We start from the raw sequence: 26,503 nt of genomic DNA on the forward strand, positions 1-26,503 counted from the left end.
TGGCTCAATTATTTATTTACTGACTAAACAACAGAAATACATAAACAGTAGATATTTGTTACTAACAATGATAGGAATGAGTCCCTAGTGGGCCAAGCTTATACGACGGCTTGGTGGACAAAGGGAATAATGGGGTGAGAGCGGGAAAGACTAATGGATTCATTACACACAATCTATAATTATGTACGCAAGTATATATTTATGTCATTGTTGTCTTCTCTGTTGGAATCCAGTCCGTCTGCTGGAGAGTTCATCAGAGTCACTCTGGTTGCGTTTCCCCGAATATCAAAGTATTTCCTGGTTAGATTGGAAACTTCAGAGCACCATTCAGAAATGGTAGAATACATGTTTCTATATATTTCTATAATGGGTATACAGTGTCTAGTGTGTCTACACACCCTTGAACAGTTTTCATATTTGAGGTCGACTCCTTTTACTGTACAGCCACACCAGCTCAGGGTGCCGGCCTTCAGATTCACATTTTGAGTATTTGGCGTACGGTGGTGGAAGGTGGAGACAGTCCATCAGAGAGGCTGAGGGTGGAGAGACAAATAAGAAGACGTATTGTAGAGCACATCACTTTACATGGGGTTCAAGTGAGGAATGGGGTCAGCTAGAATGGATGGACTGTAATTGTTGTTCAACAAATAATACGTTATTATGAGTGAACTGTTGTCACATACGTTTATGGCTGTGAACAGTCAAGAGTATTTGGTGCATGGTGGTGGAAGGTGGAGACAATCTGTCGGATGCTGAGGGTGGAAAGACAGTCTGTGTCAATATATGGAAAAATACACATTTTAAAATGTTGACCATTCGATTGGTCGAAAGAACAGAGGACTCTTGGTCACCAAGATTTTTGTTGTTGGGGACAGTCCTAAATGGGACACGTTTTCAGTGTTTCTGCGTTAGGCTTTAGCCATGGAGGGAAATAGAACAGATTCAGACATTTCTGTAAGAAACTCTGACTGCTTGGATGGCTACCTCTTTTTCTCCTCTAACCATGCACCTCAAAAGTGTTAGTCATTGAACAATGTCACCATAACTGCATCTTCAATTTAATTATTATTGACTAAATATGGCCTATTACTAATTATGCCGCTTTGGGCTGTTTATAATATACTGTCCATTGATGCTCTCTGTGAAAAGGATGGTTGTCTGTTTTCTCTAGTTGATATGTCTGTGTTTGACTGTGTGCCTTAGTATTAACCCTCTCCTCCTTCCTTCTTCTCTGCAGAGAAGGCAGGCTCGGCGCCAGCAGGGGGCGCCTCTCGGCTGAGCGGCAGCAGCAGCTCCTCTGACTCTGGCAGCAGCAGCTCCAGTGGCTCCAGCTCAGAAAGCAGTGACTCCGATTGATCAGAGAAAGACCCCCATACCCTGAGTCCCTCTCTCACCTTAGGTAATTTACCCTCCTTTTTAGCTAGTAGGGTATTGTCTTCTTTTCTTCCCCTGGATTACTTTTATAAGATAATGAAGACTTTCGATGACTGAAGATATTGATCATGTTTTGTATTTAGCAATGCCTTTAGAGACAAAGTAGGAAAACGTGTAAGAAGATATAGCTGACTGAACATAGTCAGGGTTTGTTTTTGCTGGCCCTCAAAGGGAAATGCCTGGTATCACCAGAACCACATGTTAGTTATTTTAATTGAAGAGAAAAAAAAAATTCTGCTTTACATGGGTGCTCGTAGCTGAATCAACTTTGAAAGACTGTTATACCAGTAGGAAATCTTTAATAACACTAAGATTGATTTTGGTTTGGACAACATTGTCTCAAAGGACAAATGTGTTTTTTCTCTTCCTGGGATGGCTGTTGCCTGTAGTTTGACCTTTGCCACCTCACAACATTCCATTCCATTTTGTTTTACTTTATGTATACAGCTATATTGAAGAAATTAAGATTGTTATTTTTTATGAGCATAAATCTCATTTCCATTGACAATGCAAAACAAATGGTTACTAGTCATCTATCGCAAAGAATTTATTTTTATCAATCTTCCATGCTCCAATCAGTATTTAAATCTGTTATGTCTCAAGGGTCTGTTAAAATATAGTTGTGGGTTAACACTAGACTGCAGTTGAATAGAACATTGACTTAATCATGGCCCTATCTGTATTTTCTGAGGATATTTTATATACACATTTGTGGCAAAGTAAAGTTGCTATTCGAACACCTTTTGCTGATTGTCTAATTATCATTTTTGTGTCTTGTTTTCTTAGCAGTGTTTTGCTTTGATATTTTGCATCAAGAATGTGGAGCATATACAAATGAACTTGTTTGGTTTGATACTTCCCAAAGTAATGTATTACTAGATGTACTAATACCTTTTAACATCTACTTCTTTATAAAGAGTTCACCTGATGATTTGTCAGGTGATTTTCTTTTATCAAGCAGTTGAGACTGAGTTCTATGTTTTTCTCAATTTTATTCGATAGTTCTTGACACTTCTATCGTCCTTTACATGTATCTATGCAGCCAGTGTTTAATGTTAAATGCTCCCCTCCTAAGATGTTTTAACACGCATCACATACTCTTGTGATTTGTTTCCTGGCCTGTTTGTATATTTGGCATGTGCCATATCTGACAACTTTCATTATTGAATGAAATAACTATTTCCATTGTCTGTGTATGGGCTAGTCTTTCATTGAACATGATGGTTATATTCCACATGTAGGTGAATTAACACTTACAGTATAGCCTGTTTCTTTTGAGTCGAGAGCAATGGGCTCTCCGTCTCATCTGGGTGATCGACTAAACACAAAATGTATAAAAACTCTATTGGTTTACTAAAGACAGAATTATTTTGTTAACATTTGAGCATTGCAAAGACCTCAAACAAAGCTACACTGAACAAAAATATAAACACAACATGCAACAATTTCAACGATTTTACTGAGTTAAAGTTCATATAAATGAATGAGAATACCAATATGCATCGGTTGGTCACAGATACCTTTAAAGGTAGGGGCGTGGATCAGAAAACCAGTCAGTTCGCCATTTGCAGTGCGAAACATCTCCTTCGAATAGAGTTGATTAGGCTGCTAATTGTGGCCTGCTCAATGGGTGACATGTCTGGTGATTTTGCAGGGTATGGAAGAACTGGGACATGTTCAGCTTTGAAGGAATTGTGTGCAGATCCTTGCAAAATGGGGCAGTGCATTATCATGATGAAACATGAGGTGATGGCGGGGATGAACGGCAGCATGCCAGTGGCCATCCTAAGGGGAGCATTTGCCCACTGAAGTCTGATACGACGCCAAACTGCAGTCAGGTCAAGACCCTGATGAGGACGTTGAGCACGCAGATGAGCATCCCTTATACGTTCTGACGAAATTCTTTCGGTTGTGCAAACCCACATTTTCATCAAGCAGGCTGGAGGATCACACAGCTGAAGAAGCCTGATGTAGAGGTCCTGGGCTGGACGTGGTTCCTCGTGGTCGGAGGTTGTGAGGCCGGTTGGACGTACTGCCAAATTCTCTAAAACGACATTGGTAGAGAAATTAACATTACATTCTCTGGTAACAGCTCTGGTGGGCATTCCTGCAGTCAGCAGGCCAATTGCACGCTCTCTCAACTTGAGACATCTGTGGTGTGGCAAAACTGCACATTTTAGACCTGATGTTTTATTGCCCCCGGCACAAGGTGCACCTGTGTACTGATCGTGCTGTTTAATCAGCTTCTTAATATGCCACATCTGTCAGGGGGATGGATTATCTTGGCAAATGAAAAATGCCCACTAACAAGGATCTAAACAAATTTGAGAGAAGTAAGCTTTTTGTGCATCTTTTATTTCAGCTCATGAAACATGGGACCAACACTTCACATGTTGCGTTTAAATTTTTGTTAAGTGTCCTAATAAACAATGTAGTCCAAATTCAGAATAATGTATTCAAACTGCTTGTTTACCCTTTTACAAATACACCTGCTATGACTGGGTTTTTACTATTATGTATGTGAGGTGGTAAATGTATTTGCGATCGGTTAGAGATCATTTACAATGGCAATTCATGAATCTGAGATCATTAAATTAGTTGCTAGTAGTGGTGATATTTTTTACTTTTAACAGCTAAATTCTCATTAACACAGACAACCTCTTACATTAAAACATTTAAAAACAGCTTGGTGTGCCTGAGTGATGTCATACGAGTTGAGACAAGTATATACAGTACCTTCAGGAAGTATTCACACCCCTTGACTTTTTCCACATTTTGTGTTACAGCCTGAAATTAAAATGGATTAAATTGAGATTGTCACTGGTCTACACACAATACCCCATAATGTCAATGTTGAATTATGTTTTTACAAATTAATTAAATAAACTGAAATGTCTTGAGTCAATAAGTATTCAATCCATTTTGTTATGGGAAGCCTAAATCAGTTCAGAAGTAAAAATGTGCTTAACAAGATTTTTGAATGACATCCCTCGGTAAATGTCAAACAGATTCAAACACAAAGACTAGGGAGGTTTTCCAATGCCTCGCAAAGAATGGCACCTATTGGAAGAAGCAGACACTGAATATCCCTTTTGAGCATGGTGAAGTTATTAATTACACTGGATGGTGTATGGATACACCCAGTCACTACAAAGTTACGGGCGTACTTCCTAAGTCAGTTGTCAGAGAGGAAGGAAACCGCTCAGGGATTTCACCATGAGGCCAATGGTGACTTTAAAACAGTTATACCGTTTAATGGTTGTGATAGGAGAAAACTGAGGATGGATTAACAACATTGTAGTTTCTCCACAATACTAACCTGAATGACAGTGAAAAGAAGGAAGCCTGTACAGAATAAAAATACTCCAAAACATGCATCCTGTTTTAAATAAACCACTAAAGTAAAACTGCACATAATTTGGGGCAAATTCAACAACACATCAGTGGGTATCACTATCAAGCATGGTGGTGGCTGCATCATGTTTTGGGTATGCTTGTCATCGGCAAGGACTAGGGAGTTTTTTTTAGGCTAAAAAGACACTGAATAGAGCTAAGCGCAGGCAAAATCTTAGAGGAAAACCTGGTTTCAGTCTGCTTTCCAACAGACACTGGGAGATATTCACATTTCAGCAGGATAACCTAAAACACAAGACCAAATATACTCTGGAGTTGCTTACGAAGACGACATTGAAAGTTCTAGTTACAGTTTAGATTTAAATTGTCTTGAAAATCTATTGCAAAACTTGAATTGCTGTCTAGCAATGATCAACAAGTAACTTGACAGAGTTAGATTTTTTTTTTTTAAGAATGAGCAAATATTGTACAATCCAGGTGTCCAAAGCTAATAGACTTACCCAGGAAAATCTCAGCTGTAATCACTGCCAAAGGTGATTCTACACTGAACAAAAATATAAAAATTTAACAATTTCAAAGATTTGACCTAGTTAGTTCCTATAAAGGCAACAGTCTATTGAAATAAATTCATTATGCCCTAATCTATGGATTTCACATGACTGGGAATACAGATATGCAGATGCATTGGTCACAGATACTTTTTATTTTTAAAAGGTAAGAGCGTGGATCAGAAAAACAGTCAGTATCTGGTGTGACCATTTGCCTCATGCAGCACGACATGTCCTTCGCATAGAGTTGATCAGGCTGCTGATTGGCCTGTGTAATGTTGTCACACTCTTCTTCAATGGCTGTGTGAAGTTAATGGATATTGGCAGGAACTGGAACACGCTGTCGAACACGTCGATCCAGAGCATCCCAAACATGCTCAATGGGTGACATTTCTGAGTGTAGGCCATGGAAGAACGGTGACATCAGCAAACCGCTCGCCCACACGCCGCAATACACACTGTCTGCTCGGTACAGTTGAAACAGGGATTCATCTGTGGCCTCCCATCCTATTAACTTCTCTTGTCCCCTCTCTCCGCTATAGAGTTGTTTGGTATTTGTCCCTCACCTTAATCTCTGAGACGGTTTCTGGCCTATGTAATATGATTCCACCTTATTCCTATATTGTCCATTTGCTTGTTTGATGACTGCCATGACCCAGGTCATAGCGGGACTTCTTGTACTTATTCCTGTCCTCAGCCATAGACAGGGTTGTCTACGTTAGCTCAGTGTGCGGTAGCCCTGTCCTCTGACACTAAACTAATCTCTGTATTAATCCAGGGCTTTTGATTGGGGAAGCAGCGAACCCTCACAGTGGGGATGTTGCTGATGTATTTTCAAAAAAGCCAATGACGGAGGTGTGTTAACTCTTCAATGTTATCGGCAGAGTCTCGAAACATATTCCAGTCAGTGGTGGCAAAGGAGTCCTGTAGCATCTCTGATTCTGGTGACCATTTCTCAATAGAGCGAGTCACAGGTACTTCCTGTTTTGAGTTTCTGCTTGTCATCAGGAAGCAGGACTACGGAGTCATTTACCAAATGGCAGACGAGGGAGGGGCTTGTATGCTTGCTTGCTGGTAGAATAACAGTGATCTCGGACTTTATTGCCCCTTGTGGCGTTGGAGACGTGTTGATGGAAGTTGGGCATCACGTGTCTTAGTGACTGGGAATTAAAATCGCCGGTAACCAGATAAGCAGCCTCGATTTAGGTTTTCTTGCTTGTTTATAGTCTTGTACAGTTCGTTAAGTGCCAGCGTGTTATTTTTCTTGTCCTGGGGTGGAATGTATACAACAGTCACAAAACTCCCTCGGGAGGTAGAAGGGTTGGCATTTGACGATCAGGTATTCCAAGACGAGGGAATAGTGGGTCGGCACTTCCATCGCACTGGAGTTAGCACACCAGTTGATGTAGAGGCAAACCCCTCCCCCCTCGATTTCCTTAACTCCACTGTCCTGTCTGCGCAGTGAATGGAGACTCCATCAAGTTGGATAGCCATGGGGGGTATCTTGACCGAGAGCCATGTTTCCACAGTCCCGTTGGAGCCAGAGCATTATGGTATTGGAACTGACCATGTTACCGTGCCTTCGGGAAAAATTCAAACCCCTTGACTTTTTCCACATTTTGTTACGTTAGCCATATTCTAAAATGGATTAAATATAATTTTTTACTCTAATCTACACACAATACCCCATGATGAAGAGAAAACAGGTTTAGACATATGTTGCATTTATTTTTGTTCAGTATAACATGTATTTACTCAGGGGTTGAATATTTACCTAATCAAGAGTTTGATTTCTTTTCTGATTTTTTTTACAAAAAATCCACTTTGACACGTGTAGATCGTTGACAGAAAATTATATTAATTTGAATACCCCTTTATAACAAAATGTGGCAAAAGTAGGGGTTTGAATACTTTCTAAAGGGTTTTCACCAGCTTCACTGATTTGTTCCTTTTAGTTCTTGGTCATAGGTAATTTTTATTTCAAAACAATTGTATGTATTTTGCATACCCTCCTGCTGCAACTTTCTTAAATATTTTGTAGCACAGTATAGTAACTTCTGTAGACATGTCTTTGAGAAATGTAAGATTCATGTTGTTTTAAGGGTGAAATTATATGGGGATGCAGGGCAAACAAAGTGAATATTTATGTAATTATTTACATGGGATCCCTTATTTTCTGAGTTCCTTTGTTTTAATTAAACTACAAACATACAATTGTGAGCTCCTGGAGTCTTTGTATACTATCCACATAACAGCTGTTAAAGCTGGCAGGGGCATTAGCTATGTTAAAGGTTTGTGGTATGTAACAGACAGAAATTGAATTGAAAGTGCAGACTTCTATTTCACAGGACAATGCACATAACCTCCACTTGCTGTTGCAACAATTGTCTTGTTACAAGTGTTTGTGAGAGACAAGCGCATATATTGACAATACTGCATTGAAATGCAGTATGCTATAAACTATCATTTATTTTTTTACATTTAACTAGGCAAGTCAAATTCTTATTTTCAATTATGGCCTAAGAACAGTGAGTTAACTGCCTTGTTCAGGGGTAAAAAGACATGTTTTACCTTGTCAGCTCGGAGATTCGATCTTGTAACCTTTCGGTTACATGTCCAACGCCCTAACCACTAAGACACCTGCTGCCCCAATGTAAGCCTTAGCTAACACTGCCATACCCCAATGTACATGCACAGGCTTACTTTGACCACCACATAGTCGGCCAGTGAATGGTCATGACATGTTTCTGGCAGACGTCTTTCAGGACACAAATAATCAACTTCAGTCTGCACCATATATTTTTGCACAGTTTACAAATATGGAAGCGTAGGGCATATGAATAAATGTGTCACTATAACTGTCACATAATCAAACATATTCTGGAACTTCCAGCGTCAGCAATTGGATCCACTGTGACAGTCCGTTTGTCCCGTACCACGACTGCCTGGTTTCCATACTGACTGTACCACGTACTTTGACTCCGACTGAGGTAGTTACTCGGTGGTCCCTGTTCCAGCTCCATTTGCTGCTGTTGCCAAATTAGCAGCGACGTGTCCTTGAACCTAAACCGAGCATAACCCTCCGAGAGGGCTTTCTCGACTAAAGGATATCTCTCAGACATGATGTTGGCGTCATCGCTCCAATCTCTTGTTTTGTTAACACTGACTGCCTGGATGGGCAGTGCTGGGGTAGCGTTGTCGTAGTTCTCGAAGAAAACGGGTCGGGTTGAGCGACAGATTAAGCAGCTAGCTATCGTTAGCTAGCTAGATAGATTTTCTGGTTGGCAGTAGCTAGTAAATGACACCGTCACCAACCATACTGTTGTGACACCCAACCGTGTAAAACGTTGACTACACGTACTTGTGGATATAGATAACGTTAGCTAGCTTGTTGCTAACGTAACAGTCATTGTTAGCGATCCAGCTTCCTTAAAAAAAATACACATACGTCTATCAACTGGGTTTGTTCAGTGCGATTCCGTAGTGATTTGCAATATTGGCGCAGGTTTTACAGCACAAATTCATCAGACATGGCTGAGCCGAGATGTATTTGTCGCTGCTGCGAGTTAACTCGACGCTTAAGTTTCATCAGAAGTGTCAAACTCTGGGTTCCGGCGGAAGTCATTCATTGTCAATGGAGCAGTCCGCAACGCAAAATTTGGGATCCAGCACTAGGCTCCGGTGCGTACCACGAGTTCAATATTTTCAACTCGTACGTTGTATTACCGTGCGGTGGTACAAACAGAAGTTCATAAAAGTTCCCTATGGGGAAGAGTCACCATAGAGGCTAAAATTATGACTATTGTAGTTAGAGACAAGAAGACACCGGCTGAAGGACTTGTGTAATTTAGCATGCCATCATGCTGGGCAAGCAAGTGAATTGAAATCCGTACTCTATATGAAAACCGAAAACCAGTTAAATGTATTGATGTTGCTAGAGATTGAGACAGACAAGAAAACTATACTGAACAAAAATATAAACACATTTGAAGTGTTGGTCACATGTTTCATGAGCTGAAATAAAAAATAATGGAAACATTCCAATACGCACAATAGTATCTCAAATGTTGTGCACAAATTTGTTTACATCCCTGTTAGATGGCTGAAGTTTTGATGGAGTGTGCAATTAGCATGCTGACTGCAGGAATGTCCACCAGACCTGTTGCCAGAGAATGTAATGTTAATCTCTACCATAAGTCACCTCCATCGTTGTTTTAGAGTTTGGCAGTACGTCCAACCGGCCTCACACCCGCAGACCACGTTGTATGAGAACGGTATGCCGTTGTCAATGTGAACAGAATGCCTCATGGCGGCTGTGGGGTATGAGCAGGCATAAACTGACAGCAAACGCAATTGCATTTTATCGATGGCAACTTAATGCACAGATACACCGTGACGAGATCCTGAGGCCCATTGTCGTGCCATCACCTCATGTTTCAGCATTATAATGCATGGCGCAAGGATCTGTACACAATTTCTGGAAGCTGAAAACATCCCAGTTCTTCCATGGTCTGCATACTCTCCAGAAATGTCACCCATTGAGCTTGTTTGGGATGCTCTGGATTGATGTGTACGACAGTGTGTTCCAATTCCTGCAACTCCACACAGCCATTGAAGAGTGGGATAATGTTCCACAGGCCACAATCTACAGTATGCAAAGATGTGTCGTGCTACATGAGGCAAATGGTGGTCACACCAGATACTGACTAGTTCTGTTCCACATCACTACTTATTTTATTAAAGGTATGTGAACAACTGATGCTGTAGTTCCAGTCATGTGAAATGTATAGATTAGAGCTTAATGAATTTACTTCAATTGATCGATTTCCTCATATGAAGTGTAACTCAGTCAAATCTTACATTTTTTTCATGTTATGTTTATTTTTGTTCAGTAATGAATTGTTGTAATGCACACCAGTCTGTTAGTATCTCACCCAGCCTATGTAACCAGTAGGTCAATAGGAGAATAACTTTAATCTGTTATAATAATTTGCTTTGGTCGACCAGGACGAAAATGATCTCCATGTTGCAAACCATTCTGCAACCGTGCGAAGCACATGTGCATATAGTACGGAAAATGCAGGCTACACATCCAGCAAAAAAAACATACGACAAAACAAATGTGCATCTGGTAGACAAGCAGTAGCAAAGACGGAAGCTGTATATGGCAATATTGTGTCCAAAAATCAATCGAAGTAGAATGATTAAGACACAATGGTTCCATATTATATTATTTAGTTTAACTTTTAGGCCCTTGAGATTGAATAAATCACTTTTTCAGGAGATATCAGCCCATGAAAGCAGCTTTCTTGCATAAATGTTTGAAAAGCATGCACTTCAATAAAACATTTGAGCCAAAATGCCAAACGTATCCATGTCTAGTTGAAAGGGAATGACCACAGAGCGAGCATGGAGACAGACCTCAGGGAGTATAGAATATAGTTTTGAAGACATTAAAACCATTCAGTAAAATCAATTATCTTATGGTTTGCTGAAAGCCAGATGCAAAACAAAACCACAATAAATTTGAATTTAGTTATGCAATATTGTTTAAATCAGGTCCCACAAGCTTGACATTCATTACTGGAATCAGGGCAGTAAAAGAAAGTAGCAGCCCAAGTTAATTAAATAAACTGGTTAAGATGTGCTAGCGCTCCAGAGAATTGACAAGGCTGTCAGCTGTGGTGGTAGTACTGTAGGCTAAGCTGCTTCAAGGCATTGCCTTCACTTTTTCTTTGGGACTGCCTCCAAGGGTTTCCCAATGTCCTTCCCACGCAACTTCAGTCCTATGGATAACATGGAGGAAAATCGCTCAGATTTTTGTTGACACCACCTCCAAACACCTGGGCTTTATTGTTCCATTAGCGATACTGATAAAAAAATATGATTGTAATCAGACTAGGTAGTACAAAAATAACCCAATAATGGTGTCAAACAGGCCTATGGTGCAAGAAGGGTGATATGAAGCTATGACAGAAAAAAGACCTGTAAATAAAACTCACCAATTGCTCTTTCAATCTTTCCCATGACTTGGTTATTGGGGATCGCCTTTCCAGATTCGTAGTCTCCAATTATCTGTGGTTTTTCATTGATTTTCTAAAAATAAAATGACCAACATATCCATGACTGGTAAAGAACATTTATTTGATCCAAGCCCTGCTAAGCCAAGGTAAATACACTTCAATAAACAACCCTCAGTGAAAATGAACTGAGTTCCTTTTTTTTTTTTTTACTCTTTATCCACATTTGGGAGAGTGTACTTACAGTGGCCAGGTCTTTCTGCGTCAGGCCCTGATTTTGCCGGCCTTGTTGGATGACCTTGCCCACCTCCAGAGATACTCTTTGGTGTTGAAGCTCTTCAGTCTCTCTGTCAAGCTTTGCTGTATTCTTGGTGATCACGTGCTGTTTGTTTTGTCCTGCAGCCCCTGAGAGAGGGAGAGAAAGGTAATAGCAAGGTTTCACAAACTCAGTGCTCGAGACCAAGGGGTGTACATTGTTTTTTCCCCCTAGCACTACACAGATTTAAATAATCAACTAATCACCCAGCTTTGATAATTCAAATCATCTGCGTCGTGTTAAGGCAAAAAACAAAATGTGCCCAGAGGACCAAGTTTGGGAAACTCTGGGTAATAAGCTAACATAAATTCAACAAGATCTAATTATTGTGACTATGTATTTTAAGATACAAGACTGAAACAAAAAGGACCACCCTCTGTTCTTCATTCATTCATTTACTCCCCTTCAGTACACAATTCAAACATTTGCTCAATACTGCCATGATTTCATCCTTGGAAAATCATGAAAATCTAGTTGGCAGTAAAGAACAAAAATTTAAAAACTCAAGGCCTTGATGACATTGAGATGGTGTGTGTAGCAAGCTATCCATCTTCTCAACATTGAATAATAACCACAGACATGGCACAACATCCTACCAAACCAATATATAATACAAGGACAGGAGCAAATTGATGGGAGTTCTTACATTTCTTAGTGGTATCAAGTTCTTCTCCACGTCTTTGAGCTGCTGCAACAGCCTAAACGACAGTAACGTGTCACATTGTTGTGTCAATGTGTCCTGACTGTGTAGAAAGTTCATACATTTTAACTTGTTAAACGTTAGCCACATTACAAGACACACACCGTTAAAGGGAAAGTCAATAGTAATACCACCACCATAATTTGGTTAACATAACTAGCTACAGTATAGTAACGTTAGTTAGCTAACGTTACTAGCTAGCTAGGTACATTTGGAACCATTTCTGGCCAACTTATTACAAGTTAGAATGCAAATAAGCTAGCAGGGTAGACAGCTAGTAAGACTTGAAAAAAAACGAAAACAGTTTAAGCAAAAAGATAGCCAAGCTAGCTAGGTCCAGGTCCCAGTTCACTAACAAGCGTGTTCAGACGCTGGCTAGCCAGCCTACGCTAGTAATCAGCTAACGTTCGCAAACGCATTAGCCCAAGCCTGCCTCTACCTCACTAACGTTAGCTACCTGTTTCGACTTCGACTGTGCGACAGTTGGTCCCTTCTTCCTCAGTATGGTCACGGTATCCCAGTCACTTTCTGCCATGTTTTTTGAGTTTACCTTGATGGAAACAACGTATAAACAGGTTGGTTTAGATACACATGTAAAGTCAGTATGCTATACGACAACTTTAGCGCACGCTAATATAACGTGGTAACTATGAAAGTACCGTACTCTATCGAATAGTCGACCCCGCCGTTCACAAGAGTTCTATAATGACGTCACATACCGTTCTTAGCGCATTGAGCAATACTAATGCCGCATTCAAAACAATTAGGAACTCGGAAAAATACGAGGTCAAATCAAGAAGTCAGTGATTTTCAGGTCGGAGCTCTAGAAAGAGGCCAGAGTTCCCGATTAGGAATTCCGCGTTGGGGTGGACGTTCAAATCGATTTTCCCCAGTTGGATTTAGTTCCCAATTGTTTGAACGCTCAGACGGACCGAGCTCCCTGTTGTTTTGAACGCGTCATATGAACTAGAGACAGCCTCCAAAATGGCCGAAAGTTGTAGTCAACGTAAATTCACTCTGGCTGTCTATTCGATATTAGAGCGCTCTTGTCTGAGTGTGCACTGAGGAATTTACGAACGTAAACCACCTGTTGAATATGACCAGTGTCAGTAAACGTCGGCAAAAAACGTAATTAATTAGACTTCAGCAGCACAGTTAGTTACCAACGCTCTAGTCTAGATAACATTAAAACAGCCTAACCAGCAATGCTAGGGCGAGGAAAATGGTCAGCGTGGGGTGTGCTCTCATTTATTTACAGAAGTAGCTAGCAGGCTAACTTTACCCAGTTAGCTTGGGTACTTGACTGCCATTGTGAGATCAGAAAGCTCAGATCCACCCTACTCCTTGTCCAGTGTGCACACTGAAAACTCCCAGAGCGAAATGCTCTGAATTTACAAACGGACTACCTATGTAGTTGGAATACCTATGTAAGAGTGCTGCTCATTGACTACAGCTCAGCATTCAACACTATAGTACCCTCCAAACTCATCATAAGGCTTGAGTCCCTGGGTCTCGACCCCACCCTGCGCAACTGGGTCCTGGACTTCCTGACAGGCTGCCCCCAGGTGGTGAAGGTAGGAAACCAGCCATCTCGGTGTACATATCACAGACAAACTGAAATGGTCTATGCACACAGACAGAGTGGAGAAGAAGGCGCAACAGCGCCTCTTCAACCTCAGGAGGCTGAAAAAAATGTGGCTTGTCACCGAAAACCCTTACTAAATTTTACAGGTACACAATCGAGAGCATCCTGTCATGCCGTATCACTGCCTGGTACTGTAACTGTACCGCCCACAACCGCAGGGCTCTCTGCACAACGCATCCCCGGGAGCATACTACCTGCCCTCCAGGACACCTTCAACATCCGATGTCACAGAAAGGCAAAAAAGATAATTAAGGACAATAAGCACCAACTGAGCCACTGCCTGTTCACCCCGCTTTCATCCGGAAGGTGAGGTCAGTACAGATGCGTCAAAGCTGGGACAGAGAGATAGAAGCTGTTTTTCAATCTCAAGACCATCAGATTGTTAAACAAGCCATCACTAGCACAGAGGCGGCTGCCTACCAACAGACTTGATATCATTGGCCACTTTAATAAATGGAACACTACTCACTTTAATAATGCCACTTTAAGAATGTTTACATATCTCACATTACTTATGTCATATGCATATACTGTATCCAACACTATCTATGGCATCTTAGCCGCTCTGTCACTGCTCATCCATATAGTTTATATATTCTTATCCCATTTCCTTTACTTGATTGTGTGTATTAGGTTTTGTTGTGGAATTGTTAGATATTAGGTTGATGTGGAATTTCTTAGATATTACCTGTTAGAGACTGGTGCACTGTCGGATCTAGAATCATACGCGTTTCCACTCACTACCAAATATGGTGATGTGAGGAAGCCCATTGGCCACAGTGGGTGAAACTGGAACAAGATGGATTTTGGCCGACATTCTGCACATTTTCTAATCAATTAAACATTTGATCTACATTACAGTTTTCTGTTTCCAAAACAAAAATCTGTATCACACAGAGTGCACTAAGGTTGGTAGACTTACCTAATTGTTTATAGAGATTACTTTGTTTAGGACGAGTGCACTACGTACTGGACGTTTTCCTAATGAAAAATGTCATGCATATTCAGTAGCGCACAAATGGTACTTGACCTCTTCTAGGTGATAGCTAGCTAATTCTCAACTCACAAATTACAAAAAAACCATACTTGGTTTAAACAGCTAGAAATCGATGTCTTTGTACGTTTTTCCACTACTAGTCCTCCGTCGCGGGAAATAAAATAAATTCACGATAAGACACATACGTCATCAATCAATGTAAAATGTTCTCTATGATTTTGTTTAGGGGGAGGGGAAGCAAAATTAAAAACATCATTACGCAAAGCTAATTTCTCGATTTAATATGAAATTGTTGAGCTGGAATCTCATGTTTGTGTAACGGATAGCTTAGATAGCGGTGGTTCGCGCTAAATAGCGTTTCAATCGGTGACGTCACTTGCTCTGACCGCGGCTTTTGTGGAGCGATGGGTAACGATGCTTCGTGGGTGACTGTTGTTGATGTGTGCAGAGGGTCCCTGGTTCGCGCCCGGGTATGGGCGAGGGGACTGTCTAAAGTTATACTGTTACATTTGTGTCAAAGATCCCAATAACTACTGCAATTATTACGAGATAGATGAGGCTATGTGCAGCAATCGGCTGCAACACTATCCAGAGGAAGGGAGGAAAATCAGTTTTCCAATTTTCGTTGAAAGGTATATAATAAATAAAGATTAGATGCATTTGGATTAAATATTGCATGGTGAGGCACATGTCTTTCGCTGTAATCAATAGTGTGCTGTATCCATGACTACCCATCTAATCAATCACTAAAGCAATGATCACAGATATATAAAACATGCTACCATCAATGAAACAATAGCCGAGTATAACACAACTAGCATGAGGCAGCATGGCTAGCTAACGTTAGTTGACTAATGTGCCCAGCTATAATACATCCAAGGGTATGCTGCACAACCAATAGGAGCTGTTATTTGTGACACTGGGTCATTGCAAAGCAATTTTTCCAGCCGTAGAACACCGTTAAGTACCTCTTAAGTTATGGTTGATGTCTGTAAGACATTGTATCGGCAAACAACTTCAGTTCTTTTGCCCTGTGATCAGATTAGTTCAGAATACCATAAAAATGCTATAATTATATGCATCTTCAGAAAATAGACAAAATTCAAAAAGTTGTACATTTAGCAGACATTTATGAAAGGCCAGTTAACGTGGTGGAACATATAGATACCATGAGAATAAAGAGCATTTGATCACAACCTGGATGAACACGCTGAGCATCCCCTCTCAATAGGAACACGATGCAAAAAAAAGACAGACATGCACCAAGTGTAGAATTAGAGCATCGCTTCAAAAAGAGCAATCAGGAGAATCAAGGCAGCAGTAACTGAAAATGTTTCATAGGATAAGCTAAAGTGTGGATCTTCTTTCTAGAATCTGTTCTAATCAGACAATGGTTGTTATGGTGGTATCTCAGAGAGGAATGTGTTAGTTTTGATTGAAGATAAGGAGTGTGATGTAGACCCCCAGAAGTCGGAAGACTACATGGATAGAGTCCAAGTATTCAGACTTCTTTCCTTTTTCTACATTTTGTTACGTTACAGCCTTACGCGCTGACCACACCACCTGCGTCACGTGTGTGAGCGTTGTAAAATAAATGTACACATACAGGTTATTCAATCATTGCACCCACACTACTCGCACGCGTCAACGACAATCTTTGTAGCTTTAGCGCTAAAATACAACTTGGCTCCTCTCCCATCTCCTCATTGGTTTTTAGGAGCATATACCCACATGGGTGATTGAAAGATGAACAGAGGTCCACACTTTAGTCCAGTTTGTGGTGGTAATTCACCTTAAAGTTGGTTGCCAACCGCTATATAAAGTCCATAGAAGAAGAAGAAGCCTGAAGGAGGAGAGATTACAAGAAACAAACTCAGTTTACCCTTTTATTCGTGGATTAATTGAGTAAAGTAACTTGTGGATTTCAGGTCAAATAACAACACAATGATTTTATCCCAGGACAAATTATCTAGCAACAGCAAGCTAGCTAGCTAAATTGCCATATGTTTAATGCTTTTTGACCTGTTCCCAAATTAATATTTATTAACCCTGGTGTCCTGGCTAAATTACCAATCTGGCCCTCATACCATCACGGTCACCTAATCATCCCCAGTTTACAAATGGCTTATTCATCCCCCTCCTCTCCCCTGTAACTAAACTCAGCATAAAAAAGCGTCCCTTTTTCAGGACCCTGTCTTTCAAAGATAATTAGTAAAAATCCAATTACCTTCACAGATCTTCATTGTAAAGGGTTTTAACACTTTCCCATGCTTGTGATGAGCCATAACTAATTAATGAACATGCACCTGTGGAACGGTCATTAAGACACTAACAGCTTACAGATGGTAGGCAATTAATGTCACAGTTATGAAAACGTAGGACACTAAAGAGGCATTTCTACTAACTCTGAAAAACACCAAAATAAAGGTGTCCAGGGTCCCTGCTCATCTGTGTGAACGTGCCTTAGGCATGCTGCAAGGAGGCATGAGGACTGCAGATGTGGCCAGGGCAATAAATTGCAATGTCCGTACTGTGAGACGCCGAAGACAGCGCTACAGGGAGACATGACGGACAGCTGATCATCCTCGCAGTGGCAGATCACGTGTAACACCTGCACATAATCGGTACATCCAAACATCACACCTGTGGGACAGGTACAGGTTGGCAACAACAACTGCCCGAGTTACACCAGGATCGCACAATCCCTCCATCAGTGCTCAGACTGTCCACAATAGACTGGACTGAGAGCTTGTAGGCCTGTTGTAAGGCAGGTCCTCACCAGACGTCAACAGCAACAACGTTGCCTATGGGCACAAACCCACCGTCACTGGACCAGACAGGACTGCCAAAAAGTGCTCTTCACTGACGAATCGCGGTTTTGTCTCAACAGGGGTGATGGTCGGATTCATTTCTGTTAGTCACATGTCTGTGGAACTTGTTCAGTTTGTTTCAGTTGTTGAATCTTATGTTCATACAAATATTTAAGTTTGCTGAAAATAAACGCAGTTGACAGGGAGAGGACGTTTCTTTTTTTGCTGAGCTTATTCCCCAGGTCATTACTATAAATGAGAATGTGTTCAGTTAATTTACCTGGTAAAAGAAGGGTACCGGAGTGCCAAGTCTATGTCCAAGAGGCTTCTAAACAGCTTCTACCCCTAAGCCATAAAACTCCTGAACAGCTAATCAAATGGCTACCCAGGCTATTTGCTTCTGCGCTGCTGCTCCTCGCTATTATTATCTATTCATAGTCACCTTAATAACTATACCTACATGTACATATTACCTCAATTACTTTGACAACAGTGCCCCTGCACTTCAACTCTGTACCGGTACCCCCTGTATATAGCCCCGATATTGTTATTTACTGCAAATTATTTGTTATTCTTATCTCTACTTGAAAAACATTTTTTCAACTGCATTGTTGGTTAAGGGCTTATAAGTAAGCATCACTGTAAGGTGAAATACCTGTTGTATTCGGCACATGTGACATAACATTTCATTTGATTTTAAATATCAACATGTGCGCTATTGTGCACATGGACGCACGTGTGTGTGCGGTCTGGTCTGCATGTTATTATAAAATGGATTAAATACAAATAAAAAAATCACACACACACAATACCCCATAATGACAAAGTGAAAACAGGTTTTCATAAATTTTTGCAAATTTCTTACATAAACAAATGCCTTATTTACAGAACTATTCAGACCCTTGCTATGAGACTACAAATTGAGCTCAGGTACATCCTTTTTCCATTAATCATCCATGTGATGTTTCTACAACTTGATTGGAGTCCACCTGTGGTACATTCAATTGATTGTACATGATTTGGAAAGGCACACACCTGTCTATTTAAGGTCCCAGAGTTGACAGTGCATGTCAGAGCAAAAACCAAGCCATGAGGTGGAAGGAATTGTCCGTAGAGCTCAGAGACAGGATTGTGCCGAGGCAAAGATCTGGGGAAGGGTACCAAAAAATGTCTGCAGCATTGAAGGTTCCCAAGAACAGAGTGGCCTCCATCATTCTTAAATGGAAGAAGTTTGGAACCACCAAGACTCTTCCTTGAGAGTCTTCCAAGAACCCGATGGTCACTCCGACAGATCTCCAGAGTTGCTCTGTGGAGATAGGAGACACCTTCCAGAAGGACAACCAACTCTGCAGAACACCAATCAGCCTTTATGGTAGAGTGGCCAGACGGAAGCCACTTCTCAGTAAAAGACAACTGTCCGATTGGAGTTTGCCAAAAGGCACCTAAAGGATTCTCAGACCATGAGAAACCAGATTCTCTGATCTGATGAAATCAAGATTGAACTCTTTGGCCTAAATGCCTAGGGTCAAGTCTGTCAGAAACCTGGCACCATCCCTACGGTGAAGCATGGTGGTAGCAGCATCATGCTGTGGGGATGTTTTCGGCGGCAGGAACTGGGAGACTAGTCAGGATTGAGGGAAAGATGAACGGAGAAAAGTACAGAGGTCCTGGATAAAAACCGGAGCTCAGACTGTGGCGAAGGTTCACCTTGCAACAGGACAACGAGCCTAAGCACCCAGCCAAGACAACGCAGGATTGGCCTCAGGCCAAGTCTCTGAATGTCCTTGAGTGGCCCAGCCAGAGCCCGGACTTCAACCCGATCGAATATCTCGGTAGAGACCTGAAAATAGCTGTGCAGCGACGCTCCCCATTCAACCTGACCTAGCTTGAGAGGATCTGCAGAGAAGAATACTGGTGTGCAAAGCTTGTAGCGTCATACCCAAGAAGACTGAAGGCTGTAATCACTGCCGAAGGTGCTTCAACAAAGTACTGAGTGAAGGGTCTGAATTCTTATGTAAATATAATATTCCATTTAAAAAAATTTTTTTTATACATGAGCAAACATGTCTAAACCTGTTTTTGACTTGTCATAACGGGGTATACATTGATTAGGGGAAAAAACTATTTAATCCATTTTAGAATAAGGCTGTAACGTAACAAAATGTAGAACAAGTCAAGGGGTCTTAATACTTTCCGAACGCACTGTACACAACTATGGCAGGACACGATCAGTAACGACTAAGATCCTCATTTGGGTTCTGGGTCAAAAGAGTAGCAAGTAAGGCTGCCTTTCTGCTGACTTCTGTGGTCTATGTCATACTCCTCTTATACATAGAGAGAAGAAGGAGAATAAGGGAGGAGGTGTTGGGAGGGAATAAGGAAACGGGAGACAAGGTGGGGCAGAAGGTGAGGAAAGGAGAATAAGGGAGGAGGTGTTGGGAGGGAATAAGGAAATGGGAGACATCCAGCAGAAACTAGAGTGGAGCAGAAACTAGAGTAGAGGTGAGAAAGAGAACAGGAGACCATGAGCATAGACCCACAACCCCAGCAGATGATGCCAAATGTAGTTCAGGTGGTCTGCAGCAGGTTCAGGTGACAGAAGGAGTGGATAAGAGCTTCTGCTAAAATGACTTAAATGTAAAAAGGTGGTGTCCTTAGGCTCACAAACATCTAAAGAACTTCTTAAACTTCAGTGTATTGTGTAGAAGAATAAGAGAACAAGGATTTAGAACACAACCATAAACTTGAATTAAACTTAAAAACACTGGTACTGGCCTATATACACACAATGACTGGGGGTTCCAGAGAAGAGGTTTAAAAACAACTGATTCCCAGTGATGGGTTCTGATTTCTTGACTTATGAAATCATAAAATGTACTTATTCATGTCACTGAGGGAGAGAGGGGAATGTATAATGTTTACATTACGTCAGGATTTGTTATTTTTAGCCATCAGGGATCCTATGGGAGGAGAATAAACAGTCTGGTATCAGTCACCATGACCGCTGTGATTTGGAGTTGAGTGAGCGCACTGGGACAGAGGTCAGGTCAGAGGAAGTACAGATATCACTAAGGTTCTGTCTGTCTAGCAACAGAGATGCATTGGCTGTTCAGATGTGTAGGGGGAGACTCAGCATAGGAGAAAGGGTTAAATACCAGTGCTTGTGTGAATATGTATTTGTCTGTTTAGTTGTTCGATCCTCTGGGATGAATAAACTGTGTCCGTCGAGTTCTTACTCTGATATTTAGAACCTAACACCAGAAACTTCAGAGGCCTCTTCTGCTCCTGGAAAGGATAGAAGATGCTCTTGTCGTGCGAGAGAAAGAGAACACATTTCCATAAAATGAAAAACATAAAGATTGTAATTACACACGTTTTAGAAAGAGAAAGATTACGTCAACCAGTCCAACCAAACACTACCAATGAGCAACATAGCATGCATCAACAACATGCTTCTGACATATTCAACTAATGAATACTAATAGAAGGTAGAACATAGAATTGAAGTAAGACAAGCTTCACATATAAATGTGCTGGCTACACACAAATCACTTAATTTAACACATTAAAATAAGGATCTCAGTCAGTGTGTGTTCAGACACACCTCTGCTGTGAATTCAATAAATGTGATATTAAACCTTACACACTTTTCAATTACTCAGGAGGAAGATATGGCTGTCAAACATCAGACGTAGGGACATCAGTCTGCAGAAGTCCTTCAAAGACCTGAAGGGGTTTATGCTGTGTGCGAGGAGCACTTTGAAGAGTGTTTTATTCTGATTATGTAGAGCAACTATCTTTGTCAATAAAAATGAATTTCAGTCATATCTGAAACTTTTCTGTTGAAAATGTATCTTTCAACAGGGTTCAATGGAAGACACTGTCCTCTGAGGCAATACCTACCAGAATACATTGCAGGAATCCACCCCCTGGATCTGCAACAGATGCACGGCGTAGTAGCAAAATAAGTAAGCCAACTATAAACTTTGTAGATTAGCAATTTAAGATGCATCGTCATTGTTTTATATCAATGCAACAGGTTTAAAGTCTTGAATTGTCTCGTTTTGAAGGAGAGGACAGGGAAGCAGATGGAGTTTTATGTGAGAAAGAGCGAGAATAGGAGAGTGGAAGAGAGCGTGGACCAAACTCCAGCAGATGTACCTGCATTTTTTTTTGTTGCAAGGATTTATACATGGCACTAACCTCAACATCAAAACCTTGATTCCAAATCACAATTCCATACCTACAACTTTGATTTTGGACTAAATTACCTGAATGGACTACTACTACCACGGATGATCAATAAAAAACCTCTAATAAGCCAAAACCTGCAGAAGAAACACAGCGGAACCTGGAAATACCATCCAACACAAAACTGAAAGATATCCTCCTCGACACTGAAAAGATATAGCTAGCTAACGACCTCCTTTTCCACGTGGAAAAGATGGATAGAGACTTACTAGCTATGTTAACTTGCTAGCCGGGACTTTCTACAAGGAATCTGCCTCCCGAAAAAAGCTTCTCCCAAGTGGGTGTGAGACCTACTCCCGTTGCCTGCTCCCACTGCAGCTTTGATTCGTTCACTGTCTGCCCTGGCCTGTCTCCCCCTGTCTGGTACAGGTACCCCCATCACACTCCCCCCTCGCTCCCGAGCGTTCGCTCGCCTCCAGCACAAGTGCACTGTTGGGGCGAGTGACTCTGAACTAACAATGGCTAGCCCCAAGTTGATATATTTTTCTCTTGTGCTTTATGCCATTTGCCTCATGACTCCTGCATGCTTTGTTCACAAGGAACTTGCTTGTTTACCCAACCGTGGGACAGTCTGTGTGTGTTCCCACACTCGGGACACTGACTCTCTATTAGTTACACGGACTCCTGGCCTCCCATTCTATTCTACCCACCTCTAGCCGGCTTTGTATTCATGTTACCTGTACAATATGATCTTGTTGCCATCTAAGGCACATTCAAATGTTATAAATCAACACTGCAGAGTTCTCCCTATCCTCTGCTGTGCCCTGATTGTATTAATTAATTGTTTGAGTTATTTTAACCTTTATTTAACTAGGTAAGTCAGAGCAAAGCAGCAGCTGGCAAAGCAGCAGCTACTCTTCCTGGGGTCCAGGAAAATTAAAGCAGTTTATACAATTTTAAAAACATTACAATACATTCAGTATTGGGGCCTGTGTGCCCTCAGGCCCCTACTCCACCACACACCATACAGTTGAAGTTGAAAGTTTACATACACTTAGGTTGGAGTCATGAAAACTTGTTTTCAACCACTCCACATATTTCTTGTTAACAAACTAAAGTTTTGGCAAGTCGGTTAGGACATCTACTTTGTGCACAACAAGACATTTTTCCAACAATTGTTTACAGACAGATTATTTCACTATCACAATTCAAGTGGGTCAGAAGTTTACATACATCGGGCGGCAGCGTAGCCTAGTGGTTAGAGCGTTGGACTAGTAACCGGAAGGTTGCAAGTTCAAACCCCCGAGCTGACAAGGTACAAATCTGTCGTTCTGCCCCTGAACAGGCAGTTAACCCACTGTTCCTAGGCCGTCATTGAAAATAAGAATTTGTTCTTAATTGACTTGCCTAGTTAAATAAAGGTTAAAACATACACTAAGTTGACTGTGCCTTTAAACAGCTTGGACAATTCCAGAAAATGTCATGGCTTTAGAAGCTTCTAAAAGGCTAATTGACATTATTTGAGTCAACTTTGAGTCAACCTGTGGATGTATTTCAAGGCCTACGTTCAAACTCAGTGCCTCTTTGCTTGACATCATGGGAAAATCAAAAAGAAAATCAGCAAAGACCTCAGAAAAAAAATTGTAGACCTCTAACAAGTCTGGTTCATCCTTGGGAGCAATTTCCAAACGCCTGAAGGTACCACATTCATCTGTACAAACAGTAGTACACAAGTATAAACACCTTGGGACCACGTAGCCGTCATACTGCTCAGGAAGGAGGCGCGTTCTGTCTCCTAGAGATGAACATATTTTGGTGCGAAAAGTGCAAGTCAATCCCAGAACAGGAAAGGACCCTGTGAAGATGCTGGAGGAAACAGATAAAAGTATTTATATCCACAGTAAAACAAGTCCTATATCGACATATCCTGAAAGGCCGCTCAGCAAGGAAGAAGCCACTGCTCCAAAACCACCATAAAAAGCCAGACTACGGTTTGCAACTGCACATGGGGACAAAGATCGTACTTTTTGGAGAAATGTCCTCTGGTTTGAGGAAACAAAAGTAGAACTGTTGGGCCATAATGACCATCGTTATGTTTGGAGGAAACCAAAGCAAAGAAAGTAAAAGTTAGAGCCCCCTCTCCTACCTTACTAGCACCACATGGTGCACTAACCAAAACACAGGGGATGGTCCGCCCAGGTCTTACCTAGTGTGTAAAGACAGTACATACTACAGGTACCATAATTTGCAAATAAATTCATAAAAAATCCTACAATGTGATTTTCTGGATTTATTTTCTAATTTTGTCTGTCATAGTTGAAGTGTACCTATGATGAAAATGACAGGCCTCTCTCATCTTTTTAAGTGGGAGAACTTGCACAATTGGTGGCTGACTAAATACTTTTTTGCCCCTCTGTATATCATTTTCAACGCCATTCTATCTGCCCCCCCCCACTCCATTCCTGACAAGCAACGCATCGCATCAATATTTTCTTTCCTTTGACAACTACTGTGTTAACATGCTCTGCCCGTGTCATTCGAGTGTCAAACCAGACCCCCAGGAATCTAAACATTCCCAACCTTTCCAGATTCCTTCCATACAACTTCAAGTATATTTCCTCCCCAACCTTCCTTCTAGAAAATTACTGTCTGTGTTTTCTCAACTGAAAATTTGAAGCCCCACCTGAGGGACCACTGTTCTACTTCACTAATCACTTCTTTAACTCTTCTGGCTAAATGGGTAATATTTCTCCCACTCTTCCACAGCGCTCCAATGACCTCCCAACATCAGGTCTCACCTGAGAGAATACATCGTCAATCATAATGGAGAACAACAAAGGACTAATGACAATTCCCTAGGGTGTTTATACTGAATCGGGTGCTGGTAATTAAGGGACCTTTTCAGCATTCTGAAAGCACTGTTCCGACTCTTCACTACTTCCACACACTCTTCACTCCACCAGGGGACTGCATTTCTCTTTCTTCGCCCTGTACCCATAGGAATCACCTGCCTTGCGGGCCCTTACTATTGCTCCTCTAATTCCATCATTGAATGTTTCTATATCTGAATTAAGATCTCCTGAAACTGACCCCACTCTGCTTTCCCAAATATCCATCTCCTCAATCCATTTCCTACTGATTCTTCTTCCCTCAATCCTACAGTGCACAAGATAGGATAGTGACACTGTAGATTCCTTCAAAACCTCCCAACTGCATCTACCTGCCATTGAACTTGAGATCAAAGTAAGATCCAGAGCAGATTCATTTCCTGTTACTAGGTCAATCCTGGTTCCCCGGCCATCACAGGCCCTATTTCATCCAGTAGTTCCTCCAACACTTGTCCGTTTACATCAGTCCATAACCCTCCCCAGAGTGTACTATGAGTCCCCACACCACATTACCCGTCTCCTATCTTGACCTTCTACATTCCCAGGGGCCAGCAACTCCAGTCTTTTATACGGGTTGTAAAAGTTCACTATTACCATATTCCCCCCCCTCCCAACCACACCTTTACCACTTCAACTCCCTTTCCCACACACCTATATGGGATCCCACGCTTTATAAAGGAATCACACCCTCCCCCTTTCTCTACGGACTGCAACATAACCTTGTAATACAAAATCTAGCGTAGGTTTTAGCCATGTCTCCTGGAGACATATGTGACTCACCACCTGGATTCTGCCTTATGTAGCAAAATTTGAAATAGTGTTTTTCACATTAGATAAAAGTAGAGACTTAGAGCTACATAATAATGGTATATCATGCACTGCATTTGAGGAACAATGGGAAAATAATTCTGCTTTGAAATGTGATCAACTTGTAAACTCACTTTTGAGAAAATCGCCTTTGAATGTTTTGGTATCTAGTGAAGAGCTCTTCTTTGTCTACAACCATTCAGCATCGTTCACACCCTCTTAAGCTTTAGCCTCACCCATCTCATTTTGCTCTTGAAGCGCACACGTGACACTCTGGCCGATGATTTGTTTACCTCTGGATAACACGAAAACAGCCTAACCAGCTCTGCTGGCAACAATTTCATTATGCTTTTTGCAGACGTTTACTGACACTGGCCATATTCAATGGGTGTCGTACACACATCACGCAATGTTAGCTAATGAGCCAGCCAGCCAACGTTAGTTAGTTAAACAACAATGAACAGTGCCAACAATGCCACAGTGCTGGGAGCTAACCAGCCATGTTCAATGTTAGCTAGCTAACATTAGGCTCTAACTAGGACAGCAAACGGCTCTGGGAAACAAATAATAATGTCAGCTAGGGAGCCAGCCAGCTAACGTTAGCTAGCTAACTAACAGTACACTTTAGCTTGAAATGAAACCACTTTCTATCAAAATTAGAAGACGTGTAATATCTGAAAATGTACTGTAGCTAGCTAACGCTAGACTATCTTACCCGTATACATCATTGTGCATTGACACGTCTGCCTGTCAGGAATGCCATACCACAGTTGCCCTTAGTTTGAAGATATAA

The 26,503-nt window shown here is 41.3% G+C and overlaps 3 protein-coding genes across 14 annotated transcripts in view; 1 reads left to right on the forward strand and 2 right to left on the reverse strand.

Annotated features, from left to right (window-relative positions):
• Positions 1-7,698, forward strand: part of LOC109880085 (bromodomain-containing protein 3) — a 34,144-nt gene extending 26,446 nt beyond the window's left edge. For 2 of the 8 annotated variants that reach the window (XM_020472321.2, XM_031807397.1), the window contains exon 11: positions 1,238-4,118. In XM_020472321.2, coding sequence (XP_020327910.1) covers positions 1,238-1,356 — 119 coding nt within the window. In that variant the 3' untranslated portion in view covers positions 1,357-4,118. Of the gene's footprint in view, positions 1-1,237 lie in introns of all 8 variants that reach the window. The other 6 variants (XM_020472316.2, XM_020472318.2, XM_020472319.2 and 3 more) reach the window with 4 other exon arrangements.
• Positions 2,767-15,021, reverse strand: edf1 (endothelial differentiation-related factor 1). 5 transcript variants are annotated; one of them, XM_031807401.1, is made up of 6 exons: positions 14,940-15,021; positions 12,830-12,922; positions 12,319-12,370; positions 11,601-11,761; positions 11,339-11,432; positions 2,767-11,122 (listed from the first exon to the last, which is right to left on the reverse strand). In XM_031807401.1, the coding sequence occupies exons 2-6, from the start codon at positions 12,905-12,907 to the stop codon at positions 11,061-11,063; spliced, it is 447 nt and encodes a 148-aa protein (XP_031663261.1). In that variant the 5' UTR covers positions 12,908-12,922; positions 14,940-15,021; the 3' UTR covers positions 2,767-11,060. The 5 variants fall into 5 exon arrangements, with proteins under 5 accessions (XP_031663261.1, XP_031663262.1, XP_020327911.1 ...); XM_031807402.1 differs by lacking the exon at positions 14,940-15,021 and adding an exon at positions 14,706-14,735; XM_020472322.2 differs by lacking the exon at positions 14,940-15,021 and adding an exon at positions 13,037-13,335.
• brd3os (BRD3 opposite strand) lies at positions 5,238-8,494 on the reverse strand. Its single transcript, XM_031807403.1, has one exon. It carries the CDS (start codon positions 8,456-8,458, stop codon positions 8,198-8,200), a length of 261 nt encoding a protein of 86 aa, XP_031663263.1. The 5' UTR covers positions 8,459-8,494; the 3' UTR covers positions 5,238-8,197.
• Positions 15,022-26,503: the final 11,482 nt, after the last annotated feature.

This window comes from Oncorhynchus kisutch, linkage group LG3, assembly GCF_002021735.2.
Source record: "Oncorhynchus kisutch isolate 150728-3 linkage group LG3, Okis_V2, whole genome shotgun sequence".
NCBI lineage: Eukaryota > Metazoa > Chordata > Actinopteri > Salmoniformes > Salmonidae > Oncorhynchus > Oncorhynchus kisutch.

What these genes read in the sequence shown, in the direction of transcription:
- brd3os (XM_031807403.1), bottom strand. Translation starts at nt 8,458, where the DNA reads ATGTCTGAGAGATATCCTTTAGTCGAGAAAGCCCTCTCGGAGGGTTAT.
- edf1 (XM_031807401.1), bottom strand. Translation starts at nt 12,907, where the DNA reads ATGGCAGAAAGTGACTGGGATACCGTGACCATACTGAGGAAGAAGGGA. An exon ending in ACTTGATACCACTAAGAAAT is followed by an intron (nt 11,762 to 12,318) that starts GTAAGAACTCCC and finishes TCCCTCTCTCAG; the next exon opens with GGGCTGCAGGACAAAACAAA. An exon ending in AAAGATTGAAAGAGCAATTG is followed by an intron (nt 11,123 to 11,338) that starts GTGAGTTTTATT and finishes TGTTATCCATAG; the next exon opens with GACTGAAGTTGCGTGGGAAG.